This window comes from Oreochromis niloticus, linkage group LG14 (assembly GCF_001858045.2).
Source record: "Oreochromis niloticus isolate F11D_XX linkage group LG14, O_niloticus_UMD_NMBU, whole genome shotgun sequence".
NCBI classification, from domain to species: domain Eukaryota; kingdom Metazoa; phylum Chordata; class Actinopteri; order Cichliformes; family Cichlidae; genus Oreochromis; species Oreochromis niloticus.
This window is the reverse complement of record NC_031979.2, coordinates 24790053-24816959: the sequence shown is the minus strand read 5'-3', so window position 1 is coordinate 24816959 and position 26907 is coordinate 24790053. Positions and strand designations below refer to the sequence as shown.

Genomic DNA, 26907 nt, shown 5'->3' with positions numbered 1-26907 from the left:
GATGTCACTAGGTTGGTTGTTTGGTGTTACATTTTTTGCTCGATGCACTGAAATTGGGTAATCAACCTGTGGGCCCTAATGTTTGGGTTTGTAGATCACTTTGTAAATGACAGTTGTGTGGATAAGTACTTGCTTGAGTCAGTTGCATCTGTGGTTTAACAGACCCACAAGTTGAAGCTGACACTGTCCCCTCTGTGTTTGCCGTTGAGTCATGTGGAAAAACCAAGTACGCAATCAGCTGGCAGTGCAGATGTCCTTAACGTTCAATGAGTACCCAAGCACTTCCAACCAGTTTACACCAGTTTGCAACCATTGTGGCGGTCAGTACTCAAGAACAGTAATGTATTACACATTATGTGTTACATTTAATTAAAACAGTATGTTACACACTCCTAGGCTAAAGTTATTTGTTACACTACTCGATACTTTCTCATTACTCTGTAAAATGACCAGTTATGTTGTTTGGATGAGCAGCATTTTATCCACTGGATGCATCCAGCGGACATCTGCTCTGCCAGCTTGGTCTGACGCAGGAAGGAAAAATCAAATCTGGCTTTAGCCTGTTGGGCCGGTGAACCACTGGTGCACCCACGCAAACAGCCTCTCCTCCACAAAGTCGTCATATATAAAGTACTCTACAACACTCAGCATTACAGTTAACAAGTGGATTCTCCCATTTCAGTGCAGCAAGCCAACAAGAAAAAAGTAACACCTATTGCTTAAAAGATGGAAGGTGAAAGTGGACAGTATATCCTTGTTTTGTTTTTTTTAACATAAAACTTATTTCCGCTGCTAGGAGCAGTATGACTCTTTTTAGACCAGGGCTCCATGGAGTAAAATACCCTTAATACATCTAGAGTTTATTGTCCACCTTCAGTACTTAGACTTTGTGTGACTGACAATGGGCCAATCTACTTGGGAGACAGATTCCATTCAGCATCAGCAACAATGTACCAGATGTGAGATGAAGAGCTAACACAGCACAAAGGCAACAGTATATGATCAGCAGTTTAGGAGTATTTTAGATTTTCAACACCAATAGATTTTTTTTATTAACTGTAATTTTTGTTTCCACTAAAAACTCATGTTGTAAAGTACCATATATTACATTTTGTTCTGATCTTACACAAACGAAGAGCTCAACTGTTATGGGGGTTACCAATATGTTAAGAGAAAAAAAGTAAAACTTTCCTGATTTCATTTGCTATGTATCTGTGTGTAGCTGCTCTTTGAGAATCATACATGAAACACATCCATGGACAATGCAAAGCAACTACTGTCATCAAGTTAGACTGTGCTCCAGTCAACAATGGTTATACATGGAAGCTTCTTGAAAATGAGAATGAACAAGATAAAGAATAATAGATACTCTTACTGATTTTATCTGCATTGGCATGTTATTCAAATGAAAACCTTCCAGAGTTTGAAAGAACAATATAAAAGCATGTCATTATGAATGTTGGAATGACTCAATAACCTTTAGCAATCAGTCAGTTTGTATGTTTTGTTGTTGTTGTTGTTGTTTGAGTAAGTTGCAAAGTAAGTAATGAAAACACATCAGAAAGGAGAAGTAGTTTCTATAAAGACAGTATCAACTGGAGTATAAACTGCTGACAGCTTGTTTCTATTCTGACAAGATGGTGACCAACTAATTATGTAAAAATGATCAAATTAAAATCCCATTTTACCGCATTCATTTTTCAGAGTGAATTTGGTGCCTTCTTCCCCATCATGTATTTCTTTGTATTCTTCTCTGGCTTCATTAAGATTATATAACATTTGGGTATGAAGATGCAAATTAGCAGTCCAAAACTGGAAGCAAGTATAGCAAATATTTCTACAGCAACACTGAACTTCCCAGGAGAGCTGATATATGCTGGGATAAATGTAATCCATACTGCACAGAATATCAGCATGCTGAAAGTGATAAACTTGGCCTCATTGAAATTGTCAGGTAGTTTTCGGGCTAAAAATGCAAAAATAAAACATAAAATAGCCAGAAGTCCTATATAACCAAGCACAGCCCAAAAGCCTACAGCTGAGCCTAGGGCACACTCCAATGTGATCTTGTCTTTAATCTCCTTAAAATTCTTAAATGGAAAAGGAGGAGAAGTTGTTAGCCAGATGATGCAAATATTAACTTGTATAAGCGTGAATGCTGTAACACAGAGTCTCTGCTGTGTCTGCCCAAACCATTTTTTAACATTACTACCTGGACGTGTAGCTCTGAAGGCCATTAAAACTACCATAGTTTTTCCCAGAAGACAAGAGATACAGAGGACAAAGGTGATGCCAAATGCTACATGTCGGAGCATACAGGACCAATCAGAGGGCTGACCGATGAAGGTCAGAGAACACAGGAAGCACAGAATTAAGGAGAAGAGCAGCAGGAAGCTCAGTTCAGAGTTGTTTGCCCTGACAATAGGAGTTTTCCTATATTTGAAGAAAATGAGTATCACACCAATCGTCACGCACGCCCCGAATACAGATGCTGCAGTGAGCAGTGCTCCCATTATCTCTTCATATGACAGAAACACTGCTTCCTTCTTTATACAAGTATCTCTTCTTTCATTTGACCAAAACTCAGGAAGACATCTCACACAGGTGACAGAATCTGGAATTTTAATATTGAAGCAGATGTTACAAGTAGTTACACTCTGTACAATTCCATATGCCTGTGCTTGCATCTACTGCTTGCATCTACAACATCCATGCAATATCCTACTGATGCTGTACAATTAAAAGATCTTACACTTACTGAGTATAATTGTTTATGCCTGCATTTACATCTACAACCACATCCATGTAATATTCTACTGGTGCTGTACAGTCAGAAGATGATAACCAACAAATATACTCAGTGACTGCTACACTGTTTTGTGGTTAGGTGAGGATGGACAAATGAGACCTCTAAAGTGTTCAATAGCTCTTGTGATTATGGCATATTTTTTGTTTCCATTTTAAAGGAATGTGCATAATATTGTATTTTTTTTCCAAGGTGCACAGAGGTAGAAATGTTCATATACAAATTTATAAAGCTCTGCATACACCTCTGATTTTTTGGATATAACAAATGGCAATGAAAACAACCTCAAATACTATTTTGGGACCTCATTTCTGTTATTGAGAGGAGAAAAAAATGAACTCACCATTTTTTTCATTAACAACAAACACTAACTATGATTGAGAGGCCTAAACAAGAATTATTATGTCACAGAAAGAAAGTGGACTACTATATGTATAAATATGGTTTTGTAAGGCGCCAAAAAAATACAGAAAATAAAGTGAACTCGTGCATTTTAGCACAGACTACTTTTTGATTTTGTAATGTGAGAAATTTTATCTCACTTTATTTTTTAATTCTAAGTCATGACTGAGACCTGGATAAGCACCAGAAAATGGATGGAATATTTCCACTTCACCATATACCATATTCATATTGATTGCTAAAGAGGTTGTTACTCTATAACCTTATCCACACTGTACACTGAACTCAAGATAACACTAAACACAAAACAAACACTAAACAAAACACAGTCTTCTGTTTAGATAACACTAAACAGAAGACTGTGTTTTTATTATGAATGTTGATTATGTGTAATATTTATCAATTTTACTTTGTTGTTTTTACTCCTTTATACGTTGTTTTATTATTTTGGTTGTATTGGATTATTATAAGTCCTTATTTTGACAGTGCAGCTTCATTTGTAAAATGACAAGTATCGCTTGATATTTTATATTGGTTACTGGTATGAAGTGTGTTAAAATACCAGCAAATATATGGCAAAATATACATTTGACTAGGTGTAACAACATTTGCAGAAATCCAAAACCATCAACCAAAACAATGCCCAACTTAAAGCCTCTTTCCTTACTATATTTTTTGAGAAATGGTCTGAAAATCACGCAAACATTTCTTATTCACTGTTCATATAGAGCTACAAACTGGAACAGTGTTTTTGATCATGTCTATATCTTTCTACAACTTCAAATAAACCTAATAAAAATTCAACATGAAATATATGGTAAAGATGGGATTTAATTTACATTTCTATATGTGTCTTTACTGTTCATAGTTTAAGCAGGCGATCTGGATGTTGATATTATCTCCAATAAATATTAACAAATTAGTTAATTTTAAAAAATAAAGATGAAAATTGATTAAGAAATTCTCCCATGAGCTTCTAACATGTGTTGGAAGTATTTATAACTGACGATTATTTGCAAATGAAATGCAAAAAGCCTTAAAAAATAATACCACACCTGTAATGTTGCTGATTTCTCCATCTGCACATCTTATACAGTCATAGCAGCAAACAGGCCTTCCTTTCTGGAGAACCTTGCGTGTTCCTGGGGGACATTTCTCACTGCAAACTGACACAGGCACCTGCATGAATTTTAAGCAATTTATTAATATTGCAGTATTAACATAATGACAATAATGATGTAAAATAATTTAAATACATACTGATACATTAAACGTAAAATAGAAGGAAAAATGTATCGCAGCGTACCTGCTTTGAGTTTCTTGCCCAGATTAAAGACTTGCTTTGCAGATGTAGCTGTTTTTCTTGAGCTAATGATATGTCATACAGACCAACTGTTACAAACTCCACAATTCCATTTTCTCTTGGTTGCCAGTTTATAATGTCATACTTTGCTGCTGGATCTCCATTCTCATTAAAGTAAACCTCATCTCCTTCCTTTGTTGTGAAGTGACTCTTTCGTATGTGTTGCAGAATCTAAGAAATATGACATAGCTAAATTAGTTATTGACAGTTACCCTGAAAACTGACTGGCTGAAGAATATGAAAGAGACCATTTCTTTAAATTAAAACTATTTTCTTGCCAATGTGACCTAATATTAAACATGTAATTTAAGCTATTAAAAAGCTCACCATGAATGGATCTAGCTGCACATTTTTGTTACATGTTTTGTTACAACTGAGGATGTTGTGAAGTGCATGGGCCACTGCATACACTCCTTTATAGACATTGTTAAAGATAGGCATGAGAGACATGTCAATGAAGCTATTTTGAACTCCAGCCACATCTTCATGTCCAGTACACTCTCTTTGAATGTCTGATGATGACTTCAACTCCTTGAACCTACAATTAAATAGTGTCTCCCAGAACTCAGTAAACAGTTCATTATTAGATGAATTCAGTGGCTTCTCATTCAGTATGAAATTTCTCAGGCCAGTGACATGTGCTATGGGAATAGAAAGACCTATGGCACCATCCAATATGTGATGTATATCCATTTCTGCAGTTTGTGAATCAAATATCCAAGACTCAGTGCCTACCCACTGGTACCCGGATAAGTTATGGTACAAGAACTCATGTAGAAGCACATTCAAATCTGGACGGGAAAGGAATGTAACAATCACCTTGGAGGTTGAAGCTTTTACAATGTCAATTATCTTTTGTATTTTGGCATATGGATCTGTTCTAAAGAAAGATACAGAATACTCCAAACAGATGCCCAGTTGCTGTGCAGTTTCAGTGAATGTGGCCATGCCATTATTTCCATAATCACTGTTGGTTCTGATAGCTCCAACCCAAGTCCATCCAAAATACTTGACCAAATGGGCCAGGGCTGTGCTCTGGTAGTAGTCACTGGGTATTGTTCTGAGGAAGGATGGGTACTTGGTTTTGTCACTGAGACAAGCACATGTGGCTAAATGGCTGATCTGAGAGAGTACAACATTTTTTTTCAATTATTTAAAAAATAATTACAAAAAAGTCTATCTATCTATAGATACAAAGAAAGAAGTCTACCCACCACTGGCAGAAAAAAAGGTCCTGTGACAGTAGCTAACGCTATTGTTGTAGAAGAAGAGGTTGCTCCAATTATGGCCTGTACATGTGCAGATGTGGTACATGGTGTTTTTGAGGGTACAAACACATTACCATTAGCCAAAGCCAGTGTAACTCCTACACTTCTTGCAACATTGTCACAAGTATCATAGATTTTATAACCCAGAGAGATTCCTGGTAGTAGGTCTGTACTTTTATTAATCTCCTCAATGGCAAAAAGCATAGCCTGGGCAAACTGCAAATCTCTGAAATTTAAACTTAATTGAGATAATAATAGACACTTATGAATAATTTGCTTTGCATTGTGTTCTTTAAGACTAATAATTATGTATAAATCTTTAAACAGAAACATAAGCATTTCAAACAAAAATATTTAATATCAACAATTTATAAAACTGAGAACATTAAAATTTTTAACAAGTCTTATTTGTATCAACATATTTCAAACAGATTCTTTTCATCTAAATTCATTTCTGTGGTGTCATTTACCTGGTGCATTGTAGTGGCAGAGGTTTGTTCATGTAGGTATCCTTTCTCTCTTTCCAGCTTGTGTGAAAAGAGAACATCCCCCCCAGTATAATATCCCCATCCTTAGATAGCAGTGGGTTCTCAGGATCTCCTCTCTGCCTGCACACTGGCTCCTCAGCATGAGAGACAGACGCCACCAACAGCAGTTGCAGAAATGCCCATCCCTGCTCTGGCCATTTCTGTGTTGATGTCATTTCTTCAGCTAAACCACTTAGTGGCATTAAAAGTATCTTGATGAAAATGAAAGAGTTATAGTGGTATTTATACCTTTCAGTGTAGCATAAGAAATAATATAATAGTGACAGTGTATTCCCTATAGACCTACAAGGTTGGGCAAAAGGCGGTACCTGCCCCAATTTGCATTTTAATGTAGTTTAATATATGTAAAATAATGGTATACACACCCATTTAAATATGCCCATTTAAATATGTAACAGTGCAAAACTTCTTAAAAATAAATATGCACAACAAATTGTTTTGCACATCGTAAATGTGTATTGATCTCTTCTTATATGGCAATGAAGGTCATATATTTACTCTCTTATCAAGTCAATATCTTATTTAACAAGTCGATGCACTGGAAATATTATTTACTGTATTTCATACAATACTTTTGGGCTACTCTTAGAGCTTTACACAACAAGTCACAGTCACCTATTCATCTCTATATTCGCATTGAAGATATAATATTTTGAGTCTAAATTCATTCGCTCACTCTCACATACGTATATTCTTCTTTCACATACATACATTACTGTATACATGTTTATGAGGGCATATTTCCATTCATTTCAATTCAGTTTTATTTATATAGTATAAAAATCACAACAACAGTTTCCTCAAACCACTTGATATTGTAAGATGAAAAACCTACAATAATACAGAGTAACCCCAGCAATCACATGCAATCACTTTGGTGAAAGTGGTGAGGAAAATTTCCTTTTTAACGAGAAGAAATCAATGACAGAACCAGGTGTGGCCATATGCCGTGACCAGCTGGGGGTTAGGGGAGGGGGACAGGACAAAAGTCATGCCGTGGAAGAGAGCCACAGATTAATAATAACTTATAATTAAATGTAGATTGATGTATAAGCACATGGTGAGTGAAAAGGGGTGAGAGAATGAGAAACGCTTAGTGTATCATGAGATGCCAAGTCTATTACAGCATAAGGGTGGATTCAGGGTCAACTCGATCCAGTCTTAACTATAAGCTGTGCCAAAAATGAAAGTCTTAAGCCTAATCTGAAAAGTACAGAGGGTGTCTGTCTCCAAAATCCAAGCTAGGACCTGCTTCCCTAAAAGAGGTGCCTGAAAGCTAAAGGCTCTGCCTCCCATACTACTTTTAAATACCCTAGGAACCACAAGTACATCTGCAGTCTGAGAGTGAAATGCTCTATCGGGGTGATACAGTAGTATGAGGTCTCAAGAAAAGATGGGCCCTTATTATTCAAGCCCTTTTATGTGAGGAGCAGGATCTTAAATTTAATTGTAGAATAGAATAGAGAAAAAACTGGAGAATTATATGCAATAAAGAGGAATATATACAAACAAGAGGACATATACAAAACAACAGAAAGGAAGACAATAGAAAAGGTGCAGAGGAGTGCTGGGTGCAAAGCCCTGATTTTTCTCAGACAAAAGGATCTCACAATGGCCTCCAGGGTTGGCAGAGGTTGGTGTTAATTACTGTGAACAGACAAGGACCCACACATTATTTAAGCTGCTTGTTTATTGGGCATGCACATTGTGTTGTGGTTCGGCACCAACTTTCTCCATGCCTTCTCAGCTTTCCAGCTGACTCCTCTCCTCTCTCCCATCCTGGCGTCACTAAAAAAGGAAGACACTAATTAGCATATAGTTAGGGCTGGACCAGGTGACCCTGAATCCTCCCTTAGTTATGCTGCAATAGACGTAGGCTGCCGGGGATTCCCATGATGCATTGAGTTTTTCCCTTCCAGTCACCTTTCTCACTCACTATGTGCTAATAGACCTCTCTGCATCGAATCATATCTGTTATTAATCTCTGTCTCTCTTCCACAGCATGTCTTTCATCCTGTTTTCCTTCTTTCACCCCAACCGGTCGCAGCAGATGGCCGCCCCTCCCTGAGCCTGGTTCTGCCGGAGGTTTCTTCCTGTTAAAAGGGAGTTTTTCCTTCCCACTGTCGCCAAAGTGCTTGCTCATAGGGGGTCATATGATTGTTGGGTTTTTCTCTGTATTTATTATTGTGCTATCTACTGTACAATATAAAGCGCCTTGAGGCGACTTTTGTTGTGATTTGGCGCTATATAAATAAAATTGAATTGAATTGAATTGAACTAATTAGGAGGATAAGGAACAGCTGCACCATCAGCCTCACTGGCATTGCACCTCGAGCCTGCTGCCCCATACCTCCCCTGCACCTACCCCAAAGACACATCCCCACCACCTGGCCAAGACTGAGGAGCCAACTGGCCGAACCTACTCCCCCTCCTGCGAGTGGGAGAGGAAGTCGGCCACTGCCATCTGAGCACCAGGCCTGTGGATCACCTTGAATTTATTCTGAAAAGCCAGATACCACCAGGTGATCTGGGCATTGGCATCCTTCATGTGCTGGAAGCAGTGCAGCGGGGCAGGGTCTGAGCAGAGGGTGAATGAGTGTTCCGGGAGGTTGCGATGGAATTTTTTTTTACCTTAGTGTACTAATCACGTGTTCTGACAATAGTATATATATGTATTAGTTATATATGAAGGATAACTTGTTTCCCACTTGCTGTGTGACCAAGACGGGTCCTTGCCACTGGAAGAGGGAAGTAACACAAGCACTTTGTCTCCCGCTGAAAATTGCGTCTAGCCCCTCTGTTGTACAGGCGCTGCTGACATTCCTGGGCCTTGAGCAGTTTTTCTCGTGATAACCTCCCCAAAGTGTACAGCTTTGGTCTCAGGTCCAGAACCTATTGAATCTCATTTTTTGCTGGGGTTGGACCTTCCTCCCAGTTTTCTTTAAGCAGGTCCAACACACAGGGGGCACCTCACGCACTGCAAACAACAGAGGGTCTAACCAGCTATCACAACTGTGCTCATCCTTATTAATGAAATTCCGAATCACTGACCATAAGTCACGTGGATGCCTGACCGGCTGGCTGCAGCCCTCCTCTCCTTGTCTCCACGCAGCCAGATGATCCTTGGCTAGGGTGACCACACTTTCCAAACTCGCAGGCCAGTTGCAGCGGTCTCTATGGGCAGCCCCTGTCTGACAGAGGGTGGGGAGTCAGACTAATTGTGGCCGGTTAGGCGAGAAGTCTTCTCAAGGTTGTACAGTTTGGTGGTGAGGATGTTTGGGATTGTGGTGTTGAATGCTGAGCTGTAGTCCACAAAGAAGATCTTCATGTAGCTATTGCTGTTCTCCAGAATGATCAGCGCTCTGTGAAGGGTGATGGCACCCTCTATGGACAGACTAAGTAAAGATCTCCAGGTCCTGCTGTTCAAATATGGACGAGTCTCTCAGATCAAGACAGTCCTTTAGCCGGAGGAAAGCATCATCTGGCCATGTTTTATTTACATGTGTGCTTGGAGGACTTTGTTTCCCTTTGGGGGATATAGGCAGAGATGAGGAGCAGAGAGAGGCGGTCAGATTGTCCTAGGCCAGGGGTAGGGAACGTTAGTCCTCGAGAGCCGGTGTCCTGCAGGTTTTAGATCTCACCCTGGGTCACCACACCTGAATCAAATGATTAGTTCATTACCAGGCCTCTGGAGAACTTCAAGACATGTTGAGGAGCTAATTTAGCCATTTAAATCAGCTGTGTTGGATCAAGGACATATCTAAAACCTGCAGGACACCGGCTCTCGAGGCCTGGAGTTCCCTACCCCTGTCCTAGGCGGTGTTGCTTTGTAGGCATGCTTGATGTTACTTTACACATGTTCCAGTGTCATGTCCCCCCTGGTAGGACACTTAACACTTGAATTTGGGGAGTACAGATTTCAAACATGCCTCTATTATTGTCCCCAGCAAATATATGTTCATCCCCTGGGTTCTCTCTCTGCCGTCTTACACAGTACATACAGTGTACATCCATGTTAAAATGTATAAATGTGAGAATAAAAATGTGCAAATACAAAAATTTTTAAAATATGTGTGTCATGGTCCTGAGTCTACTGACTCAGTGTTTTGGATTTCTTTATGCTTTTGAGTATGTATTCTGTTATGATTTGCCATTTGTTAGGTTTCTTTTCTGTGCCTGCCCTGGTCCCACTTCTATGTTCTGTCTGCGGTGTCACACTGTCTGTTTGTGAATCTGTCTGTTTAGTTCAGTGTCTTGTCTGGTTCTCTGTGTCTGAGTTTCCTGTTTTATTCTGAAGGTCCTCGTCTCATGTGAGTGTGTTCAGTTTACGTTCCCCCTGTCCTGTCAGCTCTGATTTCTCCCAGGTGTGTTGCCCTCCTGTCTCTCATCCCTTGATTACTGCTGTGTGTATTTAAGCCCTGTGTGTTCTCCTGCCTGTTGCCGGATCGTCTGTGTTCCACGGTGTCCTGTTCCTTGTCCGTGTCTCTCTGCCTCTCACCCCATTCTGGTATCATCTCAGGTTTGTTATTTAGCTTTCCCAGTTTAGGTTTCTTTAGTTTTGTCTTCCCTCATTGCCTGTTTTGCCACCTCTCCACCATGTAAATAAACATCACTAGCATAGGACAAAAGAATTTCCCTCGGGATAAATAAAGTTGTTCTTATTCTTATTCTTATCCTTGTCATCGACTGCCTGCATTTTGGGTCCTTTCTCCCTCCAACATCACACGGCTCGCCTCGGCAGCCGTGACAATGTGCATCTAATAGAAGAAAGTATGTGAGAGTAAAAAAAAGAATTCTGGCACCCATAAAATTATTTTTTTTTTCTTGTTCAGCAAGAGCATCAGGGTGAGTGGGGGTGCGCTTCATTCATGTTATGACCTGGCCCCTAGATGGGTCGTAACAAGGCACTAATATAGAAAAATAGAAGATAACAGTAAATGATCAGGAGTTTGGATATATTTCAGAAAATTCATGCTGATAATAAACGGTGTGAATTGTCATAAACGATTTTGCTTTTGTTTACAGTAATTTGTGTTTACAATGGTTAAGTAAGGAGATGTCAATGGTAAGTTGTCGTAAAGTACCATATACCATTTTTTTCTGCTCCAATACCAAACAAAGGTTTGGCTGATATTGCGAAAAGAAAGGGTTAACTTTCCTCATTTCATTTGCCATGTATCTCATGAGTGTAGCAACTTTCTAGAAATCATGGAGAAATGCTCAAGGCAAAACAACTAATCAAGTTACATTGCACTTAATACTAGAATTCAACTATGGCTCTAAATGGCAGCGTCTTGAAAAATAAGGAAGAATTGAGCAGGTTGCATATGCTTTCTGAATTTATCTGCAGTCCCATGTCAATTAAATTTAAATTTGAAAAAATTCTATCGTTTAACATAATCAAGAAATGATAAGAAGTGAATGAAAGCTAAATGTTATTGAGACATACATATAATTATTATTGTGTGTCTTTATTTTATTTAGTAAGTAAACAAAATCGCATTTTACTACATTCAGTTTTCAGAGTGACTATGGTGCCTTCTTCCCCATGATATGTTTTTTTGTATTTTTCTCTGGCTTAATTAAGATTATATAACATTTGGGTATGAAGATGCAAATTAGCAGTCCAAAACTTGATGCAAGGATAGCAAATATTTCTACAGCAACACTGAACTTCCCAGGAGAACTGACATATGCTGGGATAAATGTAATCCAAACTGCACAGAATATCAGCATGCTGAAAGTGATAAACTTGGCCTCATTGAAATTATCGGGTAGTTTTCGAGCTAAAAATGCAAATATAAAACATAAAATAGCCAGGAGGCCTATATAACCAAGCACAGCCCAAAAGCCTACAGCCGAGCCTAGGGCACACTCCAGTGTGATCTTATCTTTGATTTCGTTACAATTCTTAAAAGGAAAAGGAGGAGAAGTTGTTAACCAGATGGTACAAATGATAACTTGCATAAGAGTGAATCCTGTAACACAGAGTCTCTGCTGTGTCTGCCCAAACCATTTTTTAACATTAGTACCTGGACGTGTAGCTCTGAAGGCCATTAAAACAACCATTGTTTTTCCCAGAAGACAAGAGATACAGAGGACAAAGGTGATGCCAAAAGCTACATGTCGGAGCATACAGGACCAATCAGAGGGCTGACCGATGAATGTCAGAGAACACAGGAAGCACAGAATTAAGGAGAAGAGCAGCAGGAAGCTCAGTTCAGAGTTGTTTGCCCTGACAATAGGAGTTTTCCTATACTTGAAGAAAATGAGTATCACACCAATCGTCATGCATGCCCCGAATAAAGATGCTGCAGTGAGCAGTGCTCCCATAATCTCTTCATATGACAGAAACACTGCTTCCTTTTTTATACAAGTATCTCTTTTTTCATTTGACCAAAACTCAGGTAGACATTTCACACAGGTGACAGAATCTGGAAATTAATATTGAAGCAGATGTTACACTAACTCAGTACAATTGTCATATGCCTGCATTTGCATCTACAACATCCATGCAATATCATACTGATGCTGTACAAATCGAAGATGAAAAACAACACCTTGAGTGAATAACTCTACTATACTGTTTTGTGATCAAGTGAGGATTGACAGATGTGACATCGAGAGAGTCCATTAGCATTTGTGATTCTGGTATACTTTACATTTAAAAGGAATGTGCATACAATTCTAAATATGTTCCAGAGTTCACAGAGACAACAAGGTACATGCAAAATTTGAAAGAGACCACATATATGTCCTGTTACAAGATGAAACCTCTCCTTTGGCCTTCCTACATACTGAATTTTGCTAATCACCATACCTGTAATGTTGCTGATTTCTCCCTCTGCACAACTTATACAGTCATAGCAGCAAACAGGCCTTCCTTTCTGGAGAACCTTGCGTGTTCCTGGGGGACATTTCTCGCTGCAAATTGACACAGGCACCTGCAAGACCAAGAACATTTAACCATACGGACTTTGAAAAAAAAAGATCTCCCAATGATCTTCTGTATCAAACAGTTTATTCATTTTGAAGCATTAAAACCAAAACAATGTTAAACTAACTAAGTACATATGTATAAATTGAACAAAGGAACAAAAACACAAAAACAATGAAATTGTATGATAGCTTACCTGCTTTGAGTTTCTTGCCCAAATGAAAGACTTGTTTTGCAGATTTAGCTGCTTTTCTGCAGCTAATGATGTATCATAAAGACCAACTGTGACAAACTCCACAATGCCGTTTTCTTTTGGCTGCCAGTTTATAATTTCATAATTTGCTGCTGGATCTCCATTCTCATTAAAGTAAACCTCATCTCCATCCTTAGTTGTGAAATGGATCTTCCGTATGTGTTGCAGAACCTAAGAAATATGTTGACTCAGTTCATTGAATGACAATGATTTTGCACACCTACTGACTGAAAAATACCCAAGAAGCAATTTTTAATTAAAAATATTCTTAATAATTTAACTTAACGTGAAAACTGTAAATTAAGCTTGTAAAAAGCTCACCATGAATGGATGTAACTGCACATTTTTGTTACATGTTTTATTACAGCTGAGGATATTGTGAAGTGCATGGGCCACGGCATACACTGCTTTATAGATATTGTTAAAGATAGGCATGAGAGACATGTCAACGAAGCTATTTTGAACTCCAGTCACATCTTCATGTCCGGTACACTCTCTCTGAAAATCTGCTGATGACTTCTTAAACTTACAACTAAATAGTGTCTCCCAGAACTCGGTAAACAGTTCATTATTAGATGAATTCAGTGGCTTCTTATTCAGAATGAAATTTCTGAGGCCACTGACATGTGCTTTGGGAATAGAAAGGCCTATGGCACCATCCAGTATGTGATGTATATCCAGTGCTGCGGTTTGAGAATCAAATATCCAAGACTCACTGCCTACCCACTGATATCCAGACAAGTTATGGTATGAAAACTCAGGTAGCAGGACATTCAAATCCGCACGGGCAAGGAATGCAACAATCACCTTGGAGGTTGAAGCCTTTATAATGTGAATTATCTTTTGTATTTTGGCATATGGATCTGTTCTAAAAAAAGATACAGAATACTCCAGACAGATGCCCAGCTGCTGTGCAGTTTCTGTAAATGTGGCCATGCCATTATTTCCATAATCATTATTAGTTCTAATAGCTCCAACCCAAGTCCATCCAAAATACTTTACTAAATGGGCCAGGGCTCTGCTCTGGTAGTAGTCACTGGGTATTGTTCTGAGGAAGGATGGGTACTTGGTTTTGTCACTGAGACAAGCACATGTGGCAAAGTGGCTAATCTAGAATTAAAAATGAAAAACTTATATATGTAAAAGACACAGAATGTTAAAAATAAAAACATTAAAATTTACAGTGAAAATGTGAAAATAACAGTTCTACTCACTACTGTTACATAAAATGTGACAGGTAAAGCAACAGATCTAATAGAGTAATAAATATGTTTAAAAAACTATTCAAAGATGAAAAAAAAAGATCATAATACCAACCACTGGTACAAAAAAAGGTCCAATGACAGTAGCTACTGCTATGGTTGTAGAAGAAGATGTTGCTCCTATTATGGCCTGTACATATGCAGGTCTAGTGCATGTTGTCTTGGAGGGTGCAAACACAATTTCACTACCATTAGCCAAAGCCAATGTAACTCCAATGCTTCTGGCAACAGATCCGCAATCGTCATAGATTTTATAGCCCAGAGAGATTCCTGGCAGTATGTTTGTACTCTTATTAATCTCCTCAATGGCAAAAAGCATAGCCTGGGCAAACTGCAGATCTCTGAAATTTAAACTTAATTGAGACAATTATGAATAATTTGCACTGTGTTCCTTAAAACAGACACAAATAATCATGGATAAATCTTGAAATATAAAACAAAGCATTTCAAATTAAAACATTTAATGAAAGAAATTTAAATAACTGAGAAAATCAAAATACCCTTTACTCCTCATTTGTATCTTTAATGATTCCCAACAGATTCCTTAAGTGGAAATTGATTTGTATTGTGTCATTTACCTGGTACATTGTAGTGGCAGAGGTTTGTACATGTAGGTATCCTTTCTCTCTTTCCAGCTTGTGTGAAAAGAGAACATCCCCCCCAGTATAATATCCCCATTCTTAGATAGCAGTGGGTTCTCAGGATCTCCTCTCTGCCTGCACACTGGCTCCTCAGCATGAGAGACAGACGCCACCATTAACAGTTGCAGAAAAGCCCATCCCTGCTCTGGCCATCTTTGTGTTGATGTCATTTCTTCAGCTAAACCACTTAGTGGCATTAAAAGTATCTTGATGAAAATGAAAGAGTTATAGTGGTATTTATACCTTTCAGTGTAGCATAAGAAATAATATAATAGTGACAGTGTATTCTCTATAGACCTACATGGTTAGTCAAAAGTAGAGACATGCCCAAATTTGCAATTTAATGTTGTTTCATGTATGTAAAATAATGGTATACACACATATGTCCATTTAAATATGAAGCAACAATGCAAGAAGAACTCCTTACAAATACATATACACTAAAAATTATTTTTCCAATGTGAAATGTGCAATGATGTCTTCTTATATGGCAATAAAGGTCATATATTTACTTTCTTAGTAAGTCAATATGTTATTAAACAAGTGGATGCATTGGAAACATTATTTACTTTATTTCATAATGTACTTTTGGGCTACTCTTAGAGATTTACACAACAAGTCACAGTCACCTACTCGTGTCTATATTCACATTGAAGAAGTAATATTTGAAATTATCATCAATCTAATACCAGTCTGATATAATCATTTAAGTCAGGGGTGTCCAAAGTCCGGCCCGCGGGCCGTTTTTAATTGGCCCTCAAGTAATTTTATAAATAGAACAGAATATGGTCCGCACTTCAACTTTTGCTTGAGTGTATTGCACTTCTTAGTTTTAACACCAGGGGGAGCTACTGATGATCAAGGCAGTTGCTCCACCAAAAAGGACAATCACAGAAGAAATTTACCCCCAAGTTACTAAACATGGCAGAACCAAAGAAGCGAAAGGTAGAAAGTGAGTGCAGAAAATTTCAGACACGGTGGGAGAGTGAATATTTCTTCAAAGAATTCAAGGGGACGTGTGTCTGTTTGATCTGCACTGAAACTGTGGCAGTTATGAAAGAGTATAATGTACGACGTCATTATGAAACCAAACATCAGGCCTATGCATCCTACACTGGTGCTGAGCGAGAGCAGAAATTAAAGCAAAGGGTAGCTATCCTGCGGGGTCAGCAACAGTATTTTTTTCGTGCTCAAATTGTCCAGGAAAAGGCTACAATAGCAGCTATGAGGTCGCCCAACTCATCGCAAGACATGGCAAGCCTTTTTCAGATGGAGACCTCATAAATCACGGCCTCGTTAAAGTCACCGAAATAATGGGCCCGGAAAAAGTGCAGGACTTCAACAACGTCAGCATGTCCAGAAGTACAGTTGTGCCACGCATTGAAGAGTCGTCAGCCAACATTAAACTGCAACTGTCTGATAAAGCTGTGCTTTTGATTTTTACTCCATCGCATGCGATGAGAGCACCGATGCCACAGACACCGCACAGCTGCTAATTTTTTTGCGGGGAGTGGACGAGAGCACGAGCGCTTTAGGTGAGTAAAAAATATATTCCACAGTACCCGTGTGTTAATAAGCATGCATGTGCAGGTACACATGCTTCAAATATCAATAATGCGCATCAATTCTGTCACTACCCTGCTTTTGCGCACCACTTTCTTATATGCGTTTTTCTTGTTAACACACAGAATACACACCGCTGTGCACAGCGCACGCACAGGCAAAGTCAGCTGATCTCATCTGATGCAGATCTGCTCCTTGATCAAGTGACATTTGTCTGGATTTTTGGCACGAGTGGCGTACGATCAGCACCGCAGCTGGATGGCCTGATTTACATACCCAGCGCAGCTGATACTCACCAGAATAATTTACTAAAATTATATGGACTCCTGTTATTAAGTCCAGTTCAGTCTGTTAATGTTGATAACCGTTTCAAACGAACGTTAATAGGTGTGTTGCTAAGCCTAAGAACTTAAATAACAAGCTTGAAATTTACCCGTCCCATTTTCCCCTTTATTGTTTTTTCTCTGTACTGTAAATCTTCTGTCCAAGAAGAAATCTGAGGCTGCTGTTCTGAGAATGAGCTACCAAAGCTTTTTCTGAATAAATCAATAAAGATCCATTTATGGAAAACTGTGATGAAGGCAGTTTTGTCTTTAATTATATTCAACACATTTGACCACTTTTAAATGATTTTTCTAACTTTAATACGCTACAGTTAAGGTTATATACCTAATTTCTAGTAAGTGGCCCAGCCCCTCCTATATTTGTATGTATGTGGCCCTCAGTGAAAAAAGTTTGGACACCCCTGATTTAAGTAGTCAGACTGCACATCACTGAAAGTCAGTCAAATACACTGTCACGATCTGTAGTAGGACTCAGGCGCAGAGGAGAATTCAATTCAAGGACCAACGTTTATTTACAAAGTCACCAGATGCAGATATATACAGTGGGGGAATAGCGGGGGTCCAAGGTCCAAAGGGAAAGTCCGGGAAGAGAATCACATTCACTCTCACTCCTCTCTTCACACACGTTCACACGTCGGGTCAGTCACGGGTCCGGGGAAAGTGTCTCGCACAATCATCCAGCGATGAGACTGTCTGCGTCCCGGCCTTAAGTGTCCAACCCGTAATTGGAGCCTGATGAGACACAGGTGTGTGTGCGCCGAGGGCGGGAGCCCGCAGTGAACTCTGCTCTGGTGGGGAGGCGAGAGGAGAACATACACAAAAAAACATGTGGCCTTGTGGGGCCGGCCGGGCAGACACGGGGACCATGACATACACTCGGCAAACTAATTCTAGGAGGGGTATTCCAAGTCCAAATTCATTCTCTCACTTTTACATACATAGATTCCTCTTTCACATACGTACACTACTTGTCAAAAGTTTTAGAAATCAAAGAAATCAGATATTCCTCAGAACGTTCTTCCCATATCTGTTGAAGAAGTTCCCATAAATGTGTGGCACTTGTAGGTTGGTTTGTTTTCACTCTTCTGTCCAGTTCATCCCAAACCAGTTCGATGGGGTTTAAGTCTGGAGACTGTGCTGGCCACTCGATGTTTTCAAGCTTACCATCTTCTTCTTTTTTCCTGAGGTAGTTCTGGCATAGATTTGACTTATGTTTTGGGTTATTATCTTGCTATAGGATGAACGCCTGAGCAACTTCTACAGCAACACCCAGAGGGTATTGCATGACGCTGCAGAATGCTGCGGTCGCCGTTTTGGTTGAGGGTGCCTCTCACTCTGTAAAAGTCACACTTCCTCCTCCATGTTTGACAGTTGATGCCACACACTGTGGAGCCATCCTTTCGCCCACTCAACGCTGTACAAAGATCCTGCGTGATGAACCAAAGATTTCAGATTTTGATTCATCAGTCCCTTCTTCAGTAGTCCAGTCTTCAGTAGTCCAATGACAGTGTTTCATGTCTCATGCAAGCCTCTTTACCTTATTCTGACATCTTAGCAATGGCTTGCAAATGCTGCAACTCGTCCTGTCAAACCTGCAGCTTCAAGTCTTCTCTTAACAGTTGAGCCTGAGACTTGCTTACTACGACCACTATTAAGCTGTGCTGGAAGCTGTTTTCCTGTGAGCCACCTGTCACGGAAGCTGTTAACCCTCAGAAACTTCTCCTCTGATTCAGTTGTGGCTTTGAATCTGCCAGACCTCTTCCTGTCAGAGTTTGCCCCAGTTTCTGAGTGCCTTTTTTTATATGAAGGAAACTGTACTCACTGGCACCTCAACTTTCTTTGCAATTTCTCTTTAGAAATGACCTACAATTTTAAGTGTTATGATGGTCTGTCTCTCTTCCATTGTTAACTGCCTTTTTCTCACCATCTTTGTAGCAACACACTACTTTCTGCAGTAGAGTATTGTTCGACTGATACTCATGAGGGTATGGTACCACAATATGTTTCACTTTTACGCAGACAGAGGGGGTTGTAAGTAATCCAAAAAAGTTGGAACACCTGTAGGAATTAGTAGCAACAGCATTCAAGGCTTGATGAACCTCCATTGCTGCAGAACAGCTTTAAATTGTTAACCCATTTTGCGTTCCCTGAAAATGGCCTTTTTGTATACTTCTGAAATGTAACCTTACCTTACAACCTATTCCTTTATACTATATACTTTACACGTTCCAGTGTCATGTCCCCCCTCCTAGGACACTTAACACTTAAATTTGGGGAGTACAGATTTCAAATATGCCTTACTAAGGTCCCCAACAAATATATGGGCATCCACCGGGTTCTCCCTCTGCTTTATTACACAGTACATACAGTGTACATCCATATTAAAATGTATAAACGTGAGAATAAAAATGTGCAAATACAAAAATTAACGTAAAACTATCTAGGAGTAAAAATATGTCTCTTTTTTCTTTTCTTTTTTTTGGCCTGTCCCGTTTGGTTATTTAGCTATGAAAATTGTTGTCTGAAGGCCAACCAAGATACCCAAAAGGTTTACTTTGCCAAGCGGATCATCACGGCCTTGCCATATTTGGTCTATTTGATCGACCTATGTTGTTATTATTTATTTATTTTATTTTCCTTTTAGTTGTTACACATGGGACAGACATGGCTAGGGGATAGGAAAGGGAGAAAGAAAGAGAGGAAGGAAAAGAACAAAAGAGGGGAAGAGAGACAGTGAGAAAGGGCACTTAAAAAGAAAAAATCTCCTGGATCACCTGTTAAGAGAGGAAAAAAAGAAGTATAAAAGAGAAAACAAGCAAAAAAGAGAGCAACATAATAAACACAATACCATCGCATTAATCTAGCTAAGTGTAAATAACAGTAAGTACTAAATATTGAATGTTGTTGTGCAGCATGCAGGACCGATAGTGCACAATGTGCATTTAGGTAGCAGCCAAGAAAGGTGTAGTTTGTGCATGAACAGTGAACACCCCTACCTGTGTGGATCAGTGCGCTTGTATTCAAAAGGTTTCTCTATGTAAGGATCTGCTAGAGGGTGTAGGAAGCCATAGCCCTGTCCCCCAGGGCATGAAGCAGGTATGGAGGAGATCCAGGCCCAGACATCCAGAGGCCCCAAGGAGGACCATCGGAGGGGCGTCTGTGCCACCCTCCTGGGAAGAGCTGAGGAGAGCCCCAGACGAGGGGTCAACCAGCACCACTGAGCAGAAGACTAAGGGGGCTGCAGTGATGTGCCCGCGGGCTCTGCTGGCAGCCAGCTGCGCCACAGTGAACCGAGCCGCAGGCCCAGAGGCCCGAGGGCCCCCCACCCCCCGGAGGGGGCCCGATCGAGCCCCGGGCGCCAGGCCCCGCAAAGCAGCCACCGGGAGGGAGCCGGTACATAACTGAGCGCCCAGCCCCGGGCACCAAGAACCACCAACGCACCGACGCCTGGAGGCATCAGCCACTGGCAGGGAGTGTGGTGAGGGGAGACAGGCCTCCATGCCTTGGAGGGCCTGAGATGTTCCCAGAGAGGTGGAGTCTGAGACCCAACCTGACATATAGACACAGACAAACAGGCACACACAGACACAAACGTGCATTCCCTCCCTCATGCACACATATACCAATACTCAGCACTCATCCAATGTGAAGACAAACAAAAAGGGACACTGTACACACAATCACACCCCCCAAGCATACTCTATATTGCAGGTCCAGGTGCCCTCGCCCCCAGAGGGGGAAGCCACACCTAGACCCAGGAGATGTTACCCTTTCCCCGCGGTGGAGACAAGCAGACTGCCAACAGCTCCACAGCAGCAGGGAGGCCCCACATCCTAGGCCCCAATTGGACGGCCAACACCTCCTCCACCCCGATGGCTAACAGAGAACGGGGTGTGTGAAGTCCCCATACTTCCCTCCGCCCACTCATGTGTAGTGTTGCTGCGTGTTGTTCTAAAGTGCATTTATAACACGGAAGGGCTGCCAGAGAGCAGTAGGTGACAGCATGGCCCCTCCTGAGAACCCTCAATGTCTACATGCATTTAAAATTGAGAAGTGGGCACCGGCACCAGAGGTAAGGTTGAATACACAGACCGTCCTCTGGACGCCGTGTAACGTACCCACCCCCAAGGCCCTATATGTGTGTGTTATGAGAGTGTGAGTAATGTGGATGTCTAAGTAGTGGAATAAAATTGAGGTACAGGTGGCCAGAAAGGGACAGAGGGGGAATGCGTCCCCTGCACCCTCGTGACACACCTGCACCCCAAGGCCCTACATGTGTGGCTGGGTGTGGTGGAGTGGGAAGAGGGAGGCAGTCAGGGATGGGGAGGAAGGGAGGGAGGGGCTGCTTGCTCCCCCGCTGACCCCAGTAGGCAATGGTAAGTGGTCATCATGTAAACTACCATATACCACTTTTTTCTGATCCTATACCAAGTAAAAGTTTGGCTGGTATTGCTTTTTCCACTTAATAATAAAAGACAAGAGAGGGTTAACTTTCCTCATTTCATTTGCCATGTATCTCATGAGTGTAGCTGCTCTCTAGGAATCATGCAGAAAGAATATAAGTGAACAAAGCAAAACATACTAATCAAGTTGCATTGCACTTAATAGTAGAATTCAACTATGGCTCTAATTGAGCAGATTACATATGCTTTCTGAATTTATCTGCAGTACCAAGTCAAGTAAATATAAATAAAAAGACTTCTAACTTTTGACATAATCAAGAAACCATACCAAGTGACTCAAAGCTAGAGGTTATTGAGCCATACATGTAATTATTATTGTGTGTCTTTTTTTTGGTAAGTAAGTAAGTAAAATCCCATTTTACTACATGCAGTTTTCAAAGTGACTATGGTGCCTTCTTCCCCATGACATGTTTTTTTGTATTCTTCTCTGGTTTCAGTAATATTATATAACATTTGGGTATGAAGATGCAAATTAGCAGTCCAAAACTGGAAGCAAGGATAGCAAATATTTCTACAGCAACACTGAACTTCCCAGGAGAGCTGATATATGCTGGTATAAATGTAATCCATACTGCACAGAATATCAGCATGCTGAAAGTGATAAACTTGGCCTCATTGAAATTGTCAGGTAGTTTTCGGGCTAAAAATGCAAAAATAAAACATAAAATAGCCAGAAGTCCTATATAACCAAGCACAGCCCAAAAGCCTACAGCCGAGCCTAGAGCACACTCCAGAGTGATCTTGTTTTTGATTTCCTTAAAATTCTTAAATGGAAAAGGAGGAGAAGTTGTTAACCAGATGATACAAATGATAACTTGTATAATAGTGAATGCTGTAACACAGACTCTCTGCTGTGTCTGCCCAAACCATTTTTTAACATTAGTACCTGGACGTGTAGCTCGAAAGGCCATTAAAACAACCATTGTTTTTCCCAGAAGACAAGAGATACAGAGGACAAAGGTGATGCCAAATGCTACATGGCGGAACATGCAGGACCAATCAGAGGGCTGACCAATGAAGGTCAGAGAACACAGAAAACACAGAATTAAGGAGAAGAGCAGCAGGAAGCTCAGTTCAGAGTTGTTTGCCCTGACAATAGGAGTTTTCCTATATTTGAAGAAAATGAGTATCACACCAACCGTCATGTATGCCCCAAATAAAGATGCTGCAGTAAGCAGTGCTCCCATAATTTCTTCATATGATAGAAACTCCGCTTCCTTTTTTATACAAACATCTCTTCTTTCATTTGACCAAAACTCAGGTAGACATTTCACACAGGTGACAGAATCTGGAAATTAATATTGAAGCAGATGTTACAAGTAGTTACACTCCATATGCCTGTGTTTGCATCTACAACATCCATGCAGTATCCTACTGATGCTGTACAATAAAAAGATGAAAAGCAACATGTTTATGGAGTGAATAACACTTGGATTCTGTTTTGTGATCAAGTGAGTATTGACAGATGTGACATCTAGAGTGTCCATCAGTATTTGTGATTGTGGAATACTTTTCCTTTACATTTTAGAGTAATTTGCATACAATTCTAAATATTTTCCAGAGTGCACAGAGTCAGAAAGGATCAGAGTGAAGTTGCCTCCCTTCTTCAAATCCAACAAAAGTGGTGTCAAACGTATGAGCTGTGCTTGTGCTGGGTTGTGCAGCAAAGATTGTAATGAAATATAACCACACCTGTAATGTTGCTGATCTCTCCTTCGGCACATCTTATACAATCATAGCAGCAAACAGGCCTTCCTTTCTGGAGAACCTTGCGTGTTCCTGGGGGACATTTTTCATTGCAAACTGACACAGGCACCTGCATGAACAAGAACATTTAATTGTATAAGGAATTTGACAAAAAAATTGTCTATGATCTTCTGTCAAACAATTTACTCATTTTGAAGAATCAAAACCAAAATACTATGAAAAAAATTAAGTGTAGATTTCTAAAATGAAAGAAAGAAATGAAAACATAAAACATTAAAAAGGAATTTTACCTGCTTTGAGTTTCTTGCCCAAATTAAAGACTTGTTTTGCAGATTCAGCTGTTTTTCTTGAACTAATGATGGATCATAAAGACCAACTGTAACAAACTCCACAATACCATATTCTCTTGGCTGCCAGTTTATAATTTCATACTTTGCTAATGGATCTCCATTCTCATTAAAGTGAACCTCATCTCCTTCCTTTGTTATGAAGTGACTCTTTCGTATCTGTTGTAAGATCTAAGGAATATGACATTACTCAATTCATTACATGATTAAGATTTTGCATACCTACTGCTTAAAAAAATTAAGAATCATTTTGAATTTAAAATCTTCTTAATAATTTAACTTAAGCTAGTAAAAAGCTCACCATGAATGGATCTAGCTGCACATTTTTGCTACATGTTTTATTACAGCTGAGTATATTGTGAAGTGCATGGGCCACGGCATACACTCCTTTGTAGACATTGTTAAAGATAGGCATGAGAGACATGTCAATGAAGCTATTTTGAACTCCAGTCACATCTTCGTGTCCAGTACACTCTCTCTGAATGTCTGCTGATGACATTGACTGCCTAAATTTACATTTAAATAATGCCTCCCAGAACTCGGTAAACAGTTCATTATTAGATGAATTCAGTGGCTTCTCATTCAGTATGAACTCTCTCAGGCCACTGACATGTGCTTTAGGAATGGAAAGACCAATGGAACCATCCAGTATGTGATGTATATCCATTTCTGCTGTTTGTGAATCAAATATCCAAGACTCACTGCCTACCCACTGGTACCCAGACAAGTTATGGTACAAGAACTCATGTAGAAGCACATTCAAATCCGCACGGGAAAGAAATGCAACAATCACCTTAGAGGTTGAAGCCTTTATAATGTCAATTATCTTTTGTATTTTGTCAGATGAATCTGTTCTAAAGAAAGATACAGAATACTCCAGACAGATGCCCAGCTGCTGTGCAGTTTCTGTGAATGTGGCCATGCCATTATTTCCATACTCATTATTGGTTCTGATAGCTCCAACCCAAGTCCATCCAAAATACTTGACCAAATGTGCCAGGGCTCTGCTCTGGTAGTAGTCACTGGGTATTGTTCTGAGGAAGGATGGGTACTTGGTTTTGTCACTGAGGCAAGCACATGTGGCAAAGTGGCTGATCTAGAATTAAAAATGAAAAACTTATATATGTGAAAGACACAGAATGAGAAACGATTAAGCTGTTAAAAATAAAACATTCAAATTATTGCAAAACTATATTGTAAAAATATGAAAACAATTTAACTCAGTACTAATACAAAGAAAAGCACCTAATATAAGAGAATAAAACATTTTTAAAAAATATTTAAAGATGAAAATTATATATAAAAATATAAAATTATATATAAAATACCCACCACTGGTACAAAAAAAGGTCCAATGACAGCAGCAACTGCAATGGCTGTAGGAGAAGAGGTTGCTCCTATTATGGCCTGCACATATGCAGGTCTGGTACATGATGTCTTGGAGGGTACAGACACAATTTCATTACCATTAGCCAAAGCTAGTGTAACTCCTGCGCTTCTGGCAACAGATCCACAATTATCATATATTTTATAGCCCAGAGAGACTCCAGGCAGTAGGTCTGTACTGTTATTAATCTCCTCAATGGCAAAAAGCATAGCCTGGGCAAACTGCAAATCTCTGAAATTTAAACTTAATTGAGACAATTATGAATAATTTGCATTGCATCATGTTCCTTAAAACAGACACAAATAATCATGGATAAGTCTTGAAAAGAAAAGCATTTCAAATTAAAACATTTAATGAAAGGAATTTAAATAACTAAAACAAATGAAAATACCTTTTACACTTCATTTGTATTTGTAATGAATCCCAACAGATCCCTTAAACGTAAATGGATTTGTAGTGTGTCATTTACCTGATACATTGTAGTGGCAGAGGTTGGTTCATGTAGGAATCGTTTCTGTCCTTCCAGCTTGTGTGAAAAGAGAACATCCCCCCCAGTATAATATCCCCATTCTTAGATAGCAGTGGGTTCTCAGGGTCTCCTCTACGCCTGCACACTGGCTCCTCAGAATGAGAGACAGATGCCACCAACAACAGTTGCAGAAATGCCCATCCCTGCTCTGGCCATCTCTGTGTTGATGTCATTTCTTGAGCTAAACCACTTAGTGGCATTAGAGTACTGCAGTGAAGATGAAATACTTAAGCTGGTATTTATACCTTCTGGTGCAGCATAAGAAGTAATCGAATAGGGGCAGTATATTCCCAGTAGATGTACAGGTCCGGCAAAAGGAGAATCATGCCCAAATTTGCATTTAAATGTAAGTTAACATATGTAAAACAAGGACATACACATTACACAGGGTCATTTAAATATGAAGCAACAGTGCAAAAAACAATTCATTAGAAATAAATATAAACTAAAAAATATTTTTCAGATATCATATTTCTATACAGAACTCTTAGAGCTCTATTCCACAAGTTACAGTAATCAATTCCACATTCACATCTGTGATTCATTGATGTGTTAAGATCTGTCATCAGTCTGATATTAAATTAAAGTTGACATGAAATGCTAAGGGAAATTTACAGCATGGACCCTTACTCTAAAAAGTTGTCATAGATTTAGCACTGTCTTTGAAGTGTCGTTTAAGATCCATTTCAATCTACTTGGAAGACAGATTCCATTCAGCATCAGCAGCAATGTACCAAATGCTAGACGAAGAGCTAACACAGCACAAACGTAACTGTACATGATCCGCATTTTAGAGGTATTTTAGACATTTGACACCAACAGATATCTTTGTTTTTATTGTAATTTTTTACACTAAAAACCTATCTTGTAAAGTACCATACATTATATTTTGTTTTGATCCTATTCCAAGGAAGAGCTTGACTGTTATTGCTATTACCAGTATATTAAGAGAAAAAAAAGTTGAACTTTCTTCATTTCCTTGATCAAATGGACCAGCGCTCTGCTCTGGTAGTAGTCTTGGTTTTTTGGTACTTGTTTTTTTCACAGAGACAAGTGCATGTGGCAAAGTGGCTGATCTAAGAGAGTA

General features: G+C 39.6%; 4 protein-coding genes across 4 annotated transcripts; all 4 read right to left on the bottom strand.

Moving 5' to 3' along the window:
- Positions 1–1700: 1700 nt before the first annotated feature.
- On the bottom strand, positions 1701–6516 carry LOC100710018 (extracellular calcium-sensing receptor-like). Its single transcript, XM_019367259.2, has 6 exons — positions 6310–6516; positions 5786–6077; positions 4899–5693; positions 4515–4742; positions 4264–4387; positions 1701–2614 (listed from the first exon to the last, which is right to left on the bottom strand). The coding sequence occupies exons 1-6, from the start codon at positions 6384–6386 to the stop codon at positions 1701–1703; spliced, it is 2430 nt and encodes an 809-aa protein (XP_019222804.2). The 5' UTR covers positions 6387–6516.
- Positions 6517–11916: 5400 nt separating this feature from the next.
- Positions 11917–20887, bottom strand: LOC100709748 (extracellular calcium-sensing receptor-like). The gene is made up of 5 exons (XM_019367260.1): positions 20586–20887; positions 14895–15180; positions 13521–13748; positions 13208–13331; positions 11917–12821 (listed from the first exon to the last, which is right to left on the bottom strand). Exons 1-5 carry the CDS (start codon positions 20885–20887, stop codon positions 11917–11919), a joined length of 1845 nt encoding a protein of 614 aa, XP_019222805.1.
- A 71-nt stretch (positions 20888–20958) lies between these two features.
- On the bottom strand, positions 20959–23501 carry LOC109205010 (extracellular calcium-sensing receptor-like). The gene has a single exon (XM_019367375.2). It carries the CDS (start codon positions 23035–23037, stop codon positions 22234–22236), a length of 804 nt encoding a protein of 267 aa, XP_019222920.1. The 5' UTR covers positions 23038–23501; the 3' UTR covers positions 20959–22233.
- On the bottom strand, positions 23478–26214 carry LOC109205011 (vomeronasal type-2 receptor 1-like). Its single transcript, XM_025898375.1, has 4 exons — positions 25761–26214; positions 25237–25341; positions 24698–25000; positions 23478–23666 (listed from the first exon to the last, which is right to left on the bottom strand). The coding sequence occupies exons 1-4, from the start codon at positions 25767–25769 to the stop codon at positions 23478–23480; spliced, it is 606 nt and encodes a 201-aa protein (XP_025754160.1). The 5' UTR covers positions 25770–26214.
- Between the last annotated feature and the right edge of the window lie 693 nt (positions 26215–26907).